The sequence below is a fragment of the Haliotis rubra genome, unplaced genomic scaffold (assembly GCF_003918875.1).
Source record: "Haliotis rubra isolate DU_JTF1 unplaced genomic scaffold, ASM391887v1 Scf384, whole genome shotgun sequence".
Taxonomy (NCBI): domain Eukaryota; kingdom Metazoa; phylum Mollusca; class Gastropoda; order Lepetellida; family Haliotidae; genus Haliotis; species Haliotis rubra.
Genome location: NW_025767062.1, coordinates 120488 through 135604, shown reverse-complemented (window position 1 = coordinate 135604; position 15117 = coordinate 120488). Strand labels below are relative to the sequence as shown.

Genomic DNA, 15117 nt, shown 5'->3' with positions numbered 1-15117 from the left:
ACAGAAATTTTATTAACTTACCTGGGCCCCTATTCTCGAAACGTTCGTAGGCCTAAGAACTTCTTAAAACCGTTCTTAGCCCTTACGAACTTCTACTATCCTATTCTCGAAACGTTCTTAGCCTTACGTTATCTTAAATTTAAGAAAAAAACTAAGACAGCTAGTAGGCTGTCGTAACTTTAGATACGCAAATTAAAGATGGCTGCGTTGATTGTTTTTATGAATGAGGTAGATTTAAAGGGTAACAGGGAGAGAGTTTACAGAAACCGGACGAGGTATTGGATTTGTTGGACGATCAAGAGTTAGTTGCGAGGTACAGGATGTCTCGCCATGCGATAGAACAACTATGTACATTGATCAGGCCCCACCTAGAGAGACAGACGCAGCGTTCTGTCCCCCTTGATCCAGAGTTGCAGGTGCTTGTCACCCTTCGCTATCTGGGGAAGGGGGGGTTCCAGTCAGAACTAGCTGACCTGCACGCGGTTTCCCAGCCAAGTGTGTCCCGGTCTATCTATTCCTGCCTTCACGGGTTTGTCGGCGCGTTTGACTTGATCAAGTTCCCGATCGACGATCAAGGGCTTTGGCAAGTAAAGGCAGGATTTTACGGGATAGCCGGGTTCCCTCGTGTTGTTGGAGCGATCGACGGGACACTCATCCCCATCACTCGACCGGCTGCCGACGAAGAAGCGTTTGCTTGTCCCAAAGGTTTCCACGCTTTGAACGTCCAAGCCATTTGCGATTCCTCCTTGAGGTACGTACCAAATAGGGTTACAAACGAAGCATACTCGTATCTATGGGTACTCACAATAAGGTTTACTGAAACAAAATGATATCGTTATTTCAACGACATTTATATACTCGATGCGTGAAAACATATGTGTCTTTGACCTTCACCTTAAATGCTAACCCAATGAAATTGAAAGGCCAAAAAGGTTGTAATATGAATGGTGTGAAGGGGCACTTTTAAGGTTATCTTGTCTAAATTGTGTTGTAGGAATAAGAAAAAGCTTTCTAAAAAGCGAATATATTTTTTACCCAACTGCATCTATATGATCGTTGTTGCTGTGTTTTTGACATAAATAATGGAAAGGTTTGATTATATGTTTTTTACTAAAATGCACAAATATTAAAAACTTTTTTTTTTTTTTTGCAGATTTACCAACATAGTATGTAAATGGCCAGGTAGCACCCATGACAGCTTCATACTCAGTAATAGCAGAATAGGAGAAATACTCGAGAGAAGAGCTGCTGGGCGATTCTGGGTAATTAAACATTTATCAATGCGCAAATATTCAGTTTGATAAAATTAAGTAAAAAATATATAGCAATTTGAAATAAATTGGAACCTTTTCTGTATGTTTTCCTAGCATGTCATAATTAATTGTCTCTGAAAAATATACTGTTATAGTGACTCATCTTTTTACAAAATAGATATGCATGCAGATCTTGGCTGTTGACGCCATATGTCAACCCAAGCACAGGGGGTGAGGAGGCCTACAACAGAGCACACACAAGGACAAGAAACAGTCGAGCGAGCTTTCGGCTTACTTAAATCAAGGTTTCGGTACACGAAGTAACTGACATTTAATTAATCATTGTATGTACTACTATACATGTATACTGTATGTAATGTTGAAAATAAAAAGTAATATTTTGAGTGTGCTAGACAGTTGTTTACTCCTTAAATTTATAAGAAATTAATTAAGTATCTAATGTAGAGAAAAGTATCAAAAATAGGGTTTTTTGTATGGTATTGCCCCCACTTCATAATGAATATGAAGTTTGTGTTCTTTGTTTAGTTGCCTGCACAAAACAACTGGCTGTCTGCCATTTTAACCAGCCAAGGCTCACAGAGTTGTGTATGCTGCCTGCCAACTGCACAACTTCTGCATCGAGTTAAGGGAGCCAGTCCCCCCAGAGCTGGAGGAGGAGGGAGCAGACGAGGGGCCCAGGTACCCCAGGCACAGGATGGATATGCAGTCAGGTGGAAGCTAGTACAGGACATATTTACATGAATGTATGTGTTAAAAATGGATATACATGTATTGCAATTAAGAGTATTACAAACAACAAATATGATAAATTTTTGTCTTCAACTGTTTAATTTGTGTTTTTTCAATTCAACTTTTTTACATGTAAAATGGACTGAAAATGAGGTAGTCACTGACAATATTAACACACAAAAGAAACTGCCTTACCTATAATACATTATCATTATTATGTACATAGCAAGTGAAGTATGTTACATAAACATATATCTATTTAGAGCACAATATTTCAATTGTGCAAGGTCATATAGGTAAAATGTTATCATCAATGGTAAGGCCATGATACAAGTTAGGTTTGATGATAAGGCTATTCGAGTGCAGCTGCCCTGATAACACCTGGACTGTAATAGAAAGACAATAGTTAAGCTTGGACTGCTCTAGACTGATTGAAGGGCACAAGTCGTTGACTTCAGGCAGTGGCCAAGAGAGGATGTGTTATGCCAGTGAGTAAATATATAGCTGAATTTACAGGCCAGACCAATTTTATTTCTTGTTTTACCCCAGGTTGTTTCACCCCATTTAGAGGTTGGGTTTCACCCAGCAACTAATAATAATTATTATTATCAACTATGAAATTGACTATTGTGAATCTAGTATCAGAAAAAGGTGTCAAAAAGATATGACGGGTGACAAAAACAAGTCAGAACCGTTTGAAGTCTGCTGCTTCAGGCAATGGAGAATCTCCCTCTCCACAGCCAGGCGCTCCTTCTCCACAGCCAGCTGGTCCTTTTCCGTGGCCATGAGATCCCTCTGTACACTGAGCTTCTCCCTCTCCACCTCCAGAATGCTCAGTGACAGGTTCTCACTTGACCTTGTATCTATTGAAATAAAGAAATGTCATCATATAATGCCAATAATAACATAATAGTCTGAAATCAAATAAGACATATTTAGACTCAAATATTCATTAATAGTACCAATTAGTTGAATGTCATTTTGACTAAAACAAATTGATCATTGACTAACATATTGAATCAAGTAATTAACAAATTTAACCAGATACATTCTACCCACTCCAATAGAAATTCTATGAAAGAAGGATATGAATGAAGTGCCATGATTAACAATTAAATATTGTTTGTAAATATGTAAGATTTTAATCAAGACATTGGTTCATAAACTCCATAGTTAAAAAATAGATATCAGAAGAGTGGTATTGACAATTGTATTGTCTAAGATACAGTGTCCAGACATTGATATCATATCGTGTCACTCCTCATGTAAATTTCTTACTCACTTGTGCTATACTTGACTCTTTTCTGCTCAGACGGCATGATGATTTCAACTGAAAATGTAATTGTTCATCATTAAATTGGATATTAAGTTACCTATTTATATAAAATAAAATAAACATCTTACTATCACATTGACTTGGCTTCATGCTATGTGTACTTGCCAATGAGATATCTGAGGTAATTTTTCGTGGGATTCTTAAATCATCATTTTTTCACCCTGACCTCAATTATTTATCTTATCATTTACAACATCACACCATATAAACAGTGAGTGAGTGAGTTATTATTTAACGTCACATCGGCAATATTGCAGCCATATCGTGACGAGAACACATTCAACATTGAAATGGAATATATGTATATTATAAAAACCACAGTAAAACAACTAGAATATCACAATTAGACTTAAAACTAGCATGGAAAGTTAAAACTAATAGCACTATTTGGACAATACAATATAAAAACGGGCTATAGATCGCCAACAACTGAAGGTAGATCACCATACTAGGAACCATGGGGACTTACATTACTTTTGCTACCTGCATGGAGCCCATATAAACAGAAATTAATCAGTGGCACACAAGTTTATGACACAATGAGTAATAAACAAGCATATTTAACAAAATGTGATCTTTTCAACATGCGAGTAATTCAATTATTTCCTTATTGTGTTTTCACTTGTCTGTTTTCATTTACATATTGATTTGTCTTTTTCACAGTGACGATTACCTTCTGAGTTCTGGAGAGTCGGATCACATTGCTGAAATTCGGGTACTGCTGCTGATGTTGTCGCTGATGATGTTGAAGCTGAATCATGTGTGTCAGTTTCCCCTGGATAGTTTGCCATGTCTGGTTGTGGCACTATAAGGATATTTTACGAAGTATTTGAATTAAAGACATCTAATAGTAGTGAGAGCACAAGCTATCCTTGTTGAGATATAATTTCTCTATTTGGAGAATTTCTCAACTTAGCTCAGCTGAAATGACAAATATCTTCTATTCATTAACGTACCTTTTGATGGTATGGTTTTGTTAGATTAGCAAAAGGGACTCATCACTATTTGCATAGTTTTTGTACTGTACTGTACTGTACTGAACTGAACTGGTTCTATTTATTAGGGGGCGGTGGGGTAGCCTAATGGTTAAAGCGTTGGCTCGTCACGCCAAAGACCCGGGTTCGTATCCCCACATGGGCACAATGTGTGAAGCCCATTTCTGGTGTCCCCCGTCATGATGTTGCTGGAATATTGCTAAAAGCGACGTAAAACCAAACTCAGTCAGTCAGTCTATTTATTAGATTGCGAGTATATACTCACATTCACAGGCTTCACTTTCCAGCCCTCCTATAACCTGGACCTGACATGCAGGAATGATGGAGATGATCTGAAAATATAAAAAATTGAGATGTGCATTTAAATGACACATTTTAATAAATACCTATAGTTATATTTGTTTTGTAATTCCAATGATTTCCCATATTTCTGATTGACAGACAAAATATTCAGTAACAAAAGTATATATATATTTCTTATTGGATTAAATTTGATAAGAACAATTTAGCATAGATGTAACAAATTCATAATATTGCAAGTACTCATTACAGAAAAATTGCTAGTGAATGATATTGATTAATGGTTAAGTTCATTTATAGTTTGTGTGATAAATACTTACCTTATTTTCGAACTCAGTGAGATCAATGAAAGCATCAGGCAGACCACCCCCTATCTTACTCTGCTCCTTTTTCTGTTGGGCTGCCTTCTTCCCGGTGATACTCCTTTTTAGCAAAAATACAGCATTAATTATTTTTTTTGGATTGTGTATGAATATGTTCAATTTTCGAAATTTAGTCTCCGTTGTGGAATTAAATAAGTATTGTTCCTTTGTTTTTCTCTAGGTGATATCAATGTATGTGAATTCATAACTGCTGAATAATTGTTCATTAATTTGTGATTATTATTGTCAAAATGCCTTAAATATGGTAATAATAATAAATTTCTTTGTTACTCATATTATTTATATCATCAATATTCTTAAAGAATTGTTATAAAAATCTGTGATATACATTTTTATCCTATTTACATAATATTACCTACAAATAAATGTGGTGAAACTTATTCACAGTAGTTTTGTTTCATCTAATTCCATTTTTAATTCATCCTTTGTGATTTACTTTAATAAAGAGATCAATTATTTATCCATTAATTATCTAGATTGCTTGTACAATTTATGAATAGATGGAAAATAGTCACTACATGAACTTCGAGCCAATGCAACAACATGCAGAGGTGGATAGTTTGTAAATATGTTTATTCACTTTTTTTATGATTTGTGACTTTTCATTGATGAAAACATACCACATATTCATAGAAATGTTAAAATGCTTACTTCAGGTCAGCCCATTTCTTTTTAGCCTGGGGAACATCCCTGGCAGTTTTCCCATTGGCATGTATTCTGTGAAGTAATATCATTGGATGAAACAAGGGGAAACACATTATAACCATAACAGGTTTATTTCAGGAATACAATGTATTTATCATGAAATTTTAAAACAACCCACAAACAATGTCAAGGGTATATCAAACAATAACATACCAAAAATACTATTATCTTCAAGAAATAGGCATGAATATTATGCTATGAATTGGATGTAACTCAAAAACTTATATCAGTAAATAACAACACAATATTTAGTATTACATTCATATGTAACGACAACGGATATATATTTTGGAATTTTACATTTGCACTAATTTTCTATAAATAATATAAACTTATGTAAATGGTTGGTTGGCACTCACTTGGTCACGATGTCCGTCCATAATTTCTTTTTCTGCGAAGCCGACACCTGGGAGGAAAAGTGTCCAAAGAGAACGCTATAATTGGATTTTATCTCTTCTATCAGGATGTCCACCTCTGTGGCGGACCAGTTGGACGTGCGCTGCTTCCTTGAAGGAGTGCTGGGAATGCAAGACTCCATTATCCAGGATATCGTCTGCCTTGTTTGTAAACATGGGAATTCCCTCGTGCTTGTGACGTCACGGGAAACCCCTACTAAATTTCCCTTTGAGACAAAAGAGTTCCTTTCGTAACTTACGAAAAGTTACTAAAACGTGACTAGTCGTGTTGGGGTTACGAACTCGATAAGAACGTTTCGAGAATAGGTCGTAAACATTTTCTTAAGAATTCTTATCTTTTGGCGTAAGCAGTTAGGAATTCGCAGCTCTACGAACATTTCGAGAATAGGCTCGCTGGTTTGCTAGTTTTTCAGGACTAAATGTTAATATTGGCAAAAGTAAAATTATATGGATTGGATTTAAAGAGAGATCACAACATCAACTATGTAACAAATGGAATCTTTAATGGGTAGAGAGCTTTAAATTGCTTGGGATAGACTTTGATATAGACTTGGATGTTATGGTTGAAAACTGAATTATCAAGAAAACTTAAAAGAAATATTAAATCTAATGAGACCCGTGAAGATCCGGGTTGGAATTGCTCTTCAGTAACCCATGCTTGTCGTAAGGGGCGACTAACGGGATCGGGTGGTCAGGCTCGCTGAATTGGTTGACACCTGTCATCGTGTCTTAATGGGCTAGAACGATGCTCATGATGTTGATCACTGGATTGTCTGGTCCAGACTCAATTATTTACAGACCGGCGTCATATAGCTGGAATATTGCTGAGTGTGATGTGAAACTAAACTCACTCACTCACTCATTAGATCTAATGAAAATTTGGTCATTCCGGACATTGGGAAGACATACAATACTGAAATCACTTCTCTTGCCTAAATTGTACCATCTCTTGTCAATGCTACCTAATCCATAAAGATGGAGGAACTAGAGTACCACAATTTTTTAAAACAATCCAGTCACAAAAACTCTTGGCAAAAGACTCAAACCTCCAAAATATTTTCTTTGTAAATTTCTTTGAAATTGGTCCGAGTCAAACAAGAGAATATGCAACTAATATAATAATCATTTTAGGAGGATGTACTTTTGGCTTGGTTCCTACAGTCGCCAGTGGCTGAAGGGATGGTGTAAAACCAACTAGGGTCCATGCAGGTAGCAAAGGTACTGTAAGTCCCCATGGTCCCTAGTATGGTGATCTACCTTCAATTGTTGGCGATCTACAGCCTATTTTATATTGTATCGTCCTCAATAGTTAAAATATTTAAGATTTAATTACTAGTTTTAAATATATATCTGTGATAGTCTAGTTTGTTTTTATTACTGTCCTTTCTAACTTGTTTTAGTCACGATATGGCTGAAATATTGCCGGTGTGACTGTAAATTGTAACTCACTCATTCACTACTGTGCTTTCTCGACAGATATTTTACATTGATTACCGTGTTTTCATCGCTATGGCTGTAATATTGCCGATGCGATGTAAAATTATAACTCACTCACTCACTCACTTATGGCTTGAGCAGATTACATTGAAACCTTATTGGAAATACCACCATGTTTAGAAGATCTTTGTACATTTCCTTTGAGGTTTGACAACAAACTAATTATTGGAGATGAAACACCATTTTACTGGGATCGGTACAAGAAAGGAATAAGGACCTTTTACTGTTTACTGGATAATGATGAGTGAGTCAGTGACTTTAGTTTTACGCCGCTTTAAGCAATATTCCAGCAATATCACGGCGGGGGACAGCAGAAATAGGCTTCACACATTGTACCCATGTGGGGAATCGAACCCGGGTCTTCGGCGTGACGAGCAAACGCTTTGACCACTAGGGGATAATGATGAAAAATATTTGGATTTAATGATTTTGTAGCGATAACTTCGTAGCTTATCAAAGTCTGATCAGCTGTGGTAAACACCAGCAAAAATATAAAAACTTTTGCTACCCTAAACTCAGACCACTTATCATTAGAACTGCCTATAGTACCTTCCTACATTAATAAACGATCAGGTTCTGATAAGGGTAGTAAGTTGTTTTCCATTACTCTTCTCCCATCAATATTTAAGAACTCAGCCTCGAATTTAAAATGCGAAACCATTCTTGAATCCAACATTGATGAATCGGATTGGAAAACTTACAACATTATACCATTTAGATGTACACAGAGTTCAGAATTAAGATGGTTGCAAATGAAAATGATTAACCATATTTTAGGCACAAATTATTTCTGACATAAAATAAAAGTCAGTGACTCATCACTGTGTAGCTATTGTAATAATTCTAGTGAAACCACTTTTTGGCTATTTTGGGATTTTAATGTGATTTTGTGGAGAAAAATTGAAGAGTAGCTCATGTCTGATGCTGGAATAAGGATTATGCTATTTGGATCCAAGGAAAAGCGAAATAATCCTTTGAATATAATGTTCCTTCTGATTAAACAAACAATCTTTCACAACCGAAGATATGGGTGAGTGAGTGAGTGAGTTAAAATTTATCGTCACCATCGGCAGTATTTCAGCCATATCGTGACGAGAACAATTAATTTTATACATATTAAATAATGGTAAATTGTAAAAACCTGTTAACGAAGGACAGTAAAATAACTAGATTATCACAGATTCGAAATTAAAACTAGTAATTAAATCTAAAACAGTTTAACTATAGATGACAATACAAGGTAAAACAGGCTATGTATTGCCAACAACTGAAGGAAGATCACCATACTGGGGACCATGGGGACTTACAGTACATTTACTTCCTGCATGGACCCTACCTGGATTTACCTCATCCCTACAGCATTTAGCAATTTAAGATAATCTAGCCACAAATTAGACGAACATATATTCTACGATTAAAATGGTAGTAGGTTTACATTTACTTTGAATGTTTTAGGACTTACGTACCCTCTCAGGAGGACAATTATTTTACAGTACTTTAACCCCCTTTGTGGGCACAGCAACTGACAATCTAAGTTACTAATCTAATCTACATATCATTAAAATACATCTATCTACAGAACATATTCATCAAATTTCTTTAATTAAATCAATTTCTTTTCAAAAAGCAAGAATTTAATGAAAATGAACAGTATTAAAAAGATCCACAGTTTTAACATTGAAATATTTATCCCTTATGATGGAGAATTCAACACAGTCAAGCAGGAGATGCCTGACTGTGACTCTCTCATCACAATTGATACAAAACGGAGGATCTTCACCTTTTAACAGGTCGCATAATGACCTCCTCAAATCTGACAACCCAAGTAGGTGAAACCAATATAAGGTTTTATTTCATGTAATTTGTTAATCAGTCATTCCACCAAAATGGTGCCAATTGATGTGTATCCATATCGCCAGCATACACACGGTTATAGACATCTAAAAATAAACAAGAAACTGTATTGGGGGGACTCTAACTTTTGCTAGAAAACAAATACAATCTGCTTCACTACTGTTTGCTATCGGTGCCAGACAGTAGTCGTAATATGTTCAAGACACTAAAATGCAATGTCGCCAGTCAATTTCTATATGTAAATAAGGTGTGGTGCAATGCTGTTGTTGGAATTGTCAAAAATTAATGTTATTTCTTGGAGATAAATATGTTAAATTTCTTCGAGAAAAAGTTCAACCACATTGTACCAAATCAAAATTCAAAATTTTCTCGATGTTTTCATGTCGCCAAAACTCGTCTAACCTACGTAACGTTTTGATTATCACTAATGACTTCAACATACAACCAGAAATAATTGCATTTTTCATTCAGAAGGGTCAATAAATAGTCACTGAATAGACATTGTTACCATTAATGTCAACATTACAAATTATATATCTTTAGCATCGCGTTAGAACTGGATTTTGTGAATGTCGCATTTAAGGACCTATCCTCCATAACATGTATTTCTTCCTGTAAACATTCATCAGGGTTCCCACAGGCATGGCAGACCAAAATTCCTGACTTTTCCCTGACAAGTATAGATTTTTCCCTGACCATTTAAATGTAAAAACTGGCTTCCTTCCTCCCCTTCAGCCAGTCTGAACCACCCCTTTTAAGATATTTCCTTCACACATATCATAAATACATGCATTTGTTTTGTTAATATATCACATTTACCAAAACATTTATGTTTGTAACAAAGAAATTTTTCTCCTGCCACAATGCCACATAACACTAGGAGATACATTTGAGTATAACCATCATATATTCTTAGACAATGTCAGTAATGTATTATCTGAAAACTTTGTATTTTATATTAAAGGCTTTTGACAAAGAGCATAGATGTGAAAGTAATGATTTAACTGAATTGTTTCATTTAGGAACACAATTCTTCATTATCACAAAATCACGTAATATTACCACTTCAATTTTGTATTTTGGACTCAAAGTAACCTTTTCTTAACAAAACCTCTTTTCAAACAACTGTAACTTAAACACATAATACACACGAAATGCAGCAAATATGATTTAAAGAAAAAGGCATCCAATACAACTTTATAAACAATAACTGCAGCAATTACAGCCTTGTGACATTACCAGGTATGCTGACACTGTAAGTTTGGACAATAAAAGGTAAATGCTGCAGCAGACAGATTTGAAATATCACACTAGTATTCTTCTTTCAACTTTTTTTCTAGGTTCTCAATATCCTCACCAAGATGAATAATTTCTGTTTTGATCTACCCAGCCTTTGTTCTGTAAGCATTTGATTTGGTTATAAGTTCAAGTTTATTTTTCTTTTCAGCATTCAATGCCAGTTCATCAGCATCTTTCAGCAAAAGATTCACTTCATTTTCAAGGGGTTTTTTTCTTTTCTTTTTCGCCACAGCTTCTTCCTGAAGAGCAGTTCTCTTGAGTCCTTTTTCTGTTTCAGCTCTGTTTGCTTTCTGAGCATCCAAGTATGTTTGGTAACGATGCCTGGCTTGCCTGCAGTACTGCATCATTTTCTTTGGTATAGGCATGTCATGTAAGTTGACCTTGAATTCACTTAAAGCATCAAAAACTCTGCGCATGGCTATGATTGACATTTCACTCATATTTGTCTCCATGATATCCTGGTTGACAGAGAATCCTCTTTCAATACATGCCTGCCCATGTGATAAAGCAAGAAGCATGACAACTACATTCCACAACTCCAAAAAGTCTTTGTCTTCTCCAATACGTTTGTAGAAGAATGTATCAAGTCTGTCGACTTGACTTGGGCTTCCTGAAAGAAGCAGAAAAACTTCCTTTGTCATGATTTGCCATCTCAGTAAGCCATCTTCTGTACTTTCTCAGAACATCATCATTGAAGAAAGTAAATATCTGAAGTTCACTTGATTGCTTCCAGCTGAAACAACTTCTGTAGCACTGCTTCAAACTTCTTGCATGCCCTCTCAGGATTATCTGAATTGAATTTTGTTTTCTTGCTATTCATGATTGTTTATCTTCTGTTTATCTGTTGTAGTTAAAGAGTCTATCACCAGACCACAAGCATGCCGTCGACGATCTACTGATCTATAAAAAGAAAACCATGCAATACCCAACCCGAGACTTGAGTTAATTTTGTTAGATTCAAGAAAGCAACAAAACTCATCGATCTAGATATTAGTATCTGGTGACAGAATGAGCCTGTAAAAGGAAATACAGAAAATAAAAAAGCAGATATAGCAGATTTATCTCCACCACCACATACAGCTGTAAGAGAGAGAAATAGTAATCTTAATGGTTGCTCTGGAGGTAAGAGGTGCAAATCCCTTTTAACAGTCTTGCTTTGTGACTTTAAAAACATGAAATTCGTTTTGGATATACAGCAAAAATGTCAGAACATGTCATATTTTATAAACATAAACTGTACTTTAACAATGAAACTTATACGGTTAAGTTGACGAAAATGGGCATTCACAATTTGCAAGAAAACCACCATGGCCATCATACTACCATACCTAATTAGTGACATTCTGAGTTTTGATTTTTTTTTTACCATAACCTTACATTTCCCTGACTTAAACCCCAAATTCCCTGACTTTTCCCTGACTTTTGAAAACATATCCAAATTCCCTGACATTTCCCTGACTTTTAGTGAAAAGTCAAAATCCCTGACTTTTCCCTGACCTGCGGGAGCCCTGATTCATTTAACAAAGACTGAATTTACTCAATAAATAATTGATGAAAGAGGACATAAAATATGTAACTTAAATGCGCACATGATGACAGGTTTTGTAATTAGATTTCTGTGATGAAAAAAATCCTAACCTCCATAACTTATAACTTCCGTAACGGTAATCTATATAGCAAAGCGGACATTGTTTCACAGGGTTCTATGGACACATGGTGGATGTTACGTTTGTTTGGTTTTGATAAAACAGACAGTTTTAATATATGTCTCAAATTAAAATTCTAGTATAACCTCCGTAACATTTTGCAAGTTACAGCATATATTGCTTTGTTGCTTTTAGAAATACAGTGATATTGCATTTTCTGAATTATTACATTGGTATTAATGCTATTGTTTCATGTTTATGCTTATATTTGAAAACTTCATGTCAAATTATAACTTCCGTAACAGGGAGAAATCTATGTAAATTTGGCATTACTGGTCATGTCGTTTGTTTCGCAGTTAAGTAAACTGTGGTATTCTTAAAGTTCAAACATCTGAAATATTGATAAAGTTTTTGTTTTGACTCATTATGGTGTATGTTTTATATAAACACATTTGGAATAAAACATTTAGTTTAATTGTTCATCAGACACGAATGTTTTCACAAACAGTATCTGATTATAAAAGCTCGAGGTAAACAAAGTTTATTGTGCTTCAACATAATACGTATTCCTCTTTAATGTGACAAATATGTAACTGGCATGTCGTAATTGGGAGAGATTCAATCTGAAGTATATAATAATTCTCACCTCCGTAACAGGAGTATACAAAGGTACATTTGAAGGTGGTATATCTCGAAAACCAAACATATCTTGTGAGTGAAAGGTTTGGTTTGAATAGGTTGGATGTTTGTTTTCAAGATATAAATGTCATTTCATTAATATTAGATATTTCATTGTTTGGTGTATGTGTAATCACAAGTGAGTCCATTTTGCTGGAATGACTGTTATACCTACTCAGGTGTCCCACTTCTTTTGCATCAGATAACGGATGTAGGTTCTAATGCTAGCTTTGTAATCAGAGTATGGAATAAGAAGTGGTGTCACAGATTTATTGTGTGCTACCTTGGCAGCAAAATCAGACATTGTATTCCCAGAAATGCCAACGTGGCTGGGTAACCAACAAAAGACGATGTCGCATTGGCAAGTAGCAAGCTCATTTTACAATTCAATAATTTCTAATAAAAGTGGATGTTTACAAGAAAGATTTTTAATAGTCTGAAGACACGAAAGAGAATCGGAAAAGATTATGTATTGTTTATATATACGGTGTTTATTAATATATTTAAGAGCTGTTAATATGGCATTAGCTTCTGCTGTGAAAATAAGCTGTTATTTGGTACTCGAGAAGATATTGTTCTGGATCCAATGACAGTGGCAAAAGCAACAGCGCCACCATCCTTAGACCCATCCGTAAATATGGATTTGTATGTATTATATTTACTTTTTAATTGATTAAATTCTTGTCTGTAGTGTAATTCATTAGTTTCTGGCTTTTTAAAAGTTGTCAGTGTCAGGTAAACTTCAGGCCTCACTAACTGCCAAAGAGGAGAAAAGAGAAGGCGGGAAGGAGAAATATTTTGTAACTCAATGCTAGCTGCAGAAAGGAGATGAGTTGAGTTGAGTTGAGTTGAGTTGGGCTTTACGTCACATTGGCATTATTCCAGCCATATAGTGACGAGAACAAGTTTGCATTCATAAACATTGTAAGTACAGAGTCGGAATGAGTTTTATTTCAAAAACATATATTCATTACATTGTCATTTAAAAACAGAAAAAGTCATAGCACCAACTTTAAAAGCAGGCAGTTCGTTAGTCGCATAACGCAATAACAATTTATGATACAGATCAGACTTCCCTCTGGTTTAGCTGCAGCATCGGCTTTTGTGTTACCTGCTATGCCGACGTGACCCGGCAACCAGCAGAGGACGATGTCACATTGGCCAGTAGAGAGGTCATTGTAAAGTTCTAAAATGTCCTTGAATGATTTTGATGACTTGAAGGCAAGATAATGAATCTGTGAAAACGATGAAGTTTTGGAATGATTCTGCTGTTTAATATAGGTCAAAGCTGAAAAGATAGCTTTGGCCTCGGCAGTGAAAATGGAACTGTTGTCGGGAATCCTAGAGGAGACAGTCTTGGATCCAATGACTGTAGCACTGGCAACTTGGCCCTCATCCTTGGATCCGTCTGTGAAAATGGATCTATGTGTGTCATACTTGGAACGTAACTGGTTGTATTCCTGCTGGAACACCAACGGATTTGTTTCGGACTTTTTTAGTTTGGTGAGGGTAAGATCGACCTGTGGTTTCACCATCTGCCAGGGTGGTGAAGACAGGAGTCGGTAAGGTGCTATGATATTGAGACTAATTTTAGCTGCAGATATGTGTGGTTGAATTCTGATTCCAAGTGGTGGAACCAGGCTTGGCAGTTTAGGAAACAGGTTTTCATAGAGAGGGTTGAAAACACAATTGTATGCTGGATTGGACTCATTTGAACGTAATTTAGTGATATACTGCAGTGAAAGTTTAATGCGGCGTTGTTCAAGGGAAGGTTCGTTAGCCTCTGCATATAGACTGTCTACCGGAGAGGTCCTAAAAGCTCCCAGGCAGAGCCGCAGGCCTTGGTGGTGGATAGAATCTAATTTTTCTAAATTGCTTTTGCATGCTCCACCATAAACAATGGAGCGGTGGTCTAGTTTAGAGCAACTCAATGATCTGTACAAGTGAAGGAAGGTAGTCTGATCCCTTCCCCACTACTTTTAGTAAGTCCAGAGCCTTCAAGCAC

The 15117-nt window shown here is 35.9% G+C and overlaps 1 protein-coding gene and 1 pseudogene across 1 annotated transcript; one reads left to right on the top strand and one right to left on the bottom strand.

The window, feature by feature from the left end:
- Nucleotides 1-320: 320 nt before the first annotated feature.
- LOC124286470 lies at nucleotides 321-1577 on the top strand (annotated as a pseudogene).
- Nucleotides 1578-2657: 1080 nt separating this feature from the next.
- On the bottom strand, nucleotides 2658-6260 carry LOC124286469 (t-SNARE domain-containing protein 1-like). Its single transcript, XM_046722849.1, has 6 exons — nucleotides 6082-6260; nucleotides 5669-5734; nucleotides 4955-5057; nucleotides 4600-4666; nucleotides 3286-3333; nucleotides 2658-2866 (listed from the first exon to the last, which is right to left on the bottom strand). The coding sequence occupies exons 1-6, from the start codon at nucleotides 6258-6260 to the stop codon at nucleotides 2658-2660; spliced, it is 672 nt and encodes a 223-aa protein (XP_046578805.1).
- Nucleotides 6261-15117: the final 8857 nt, after the last annotated feature.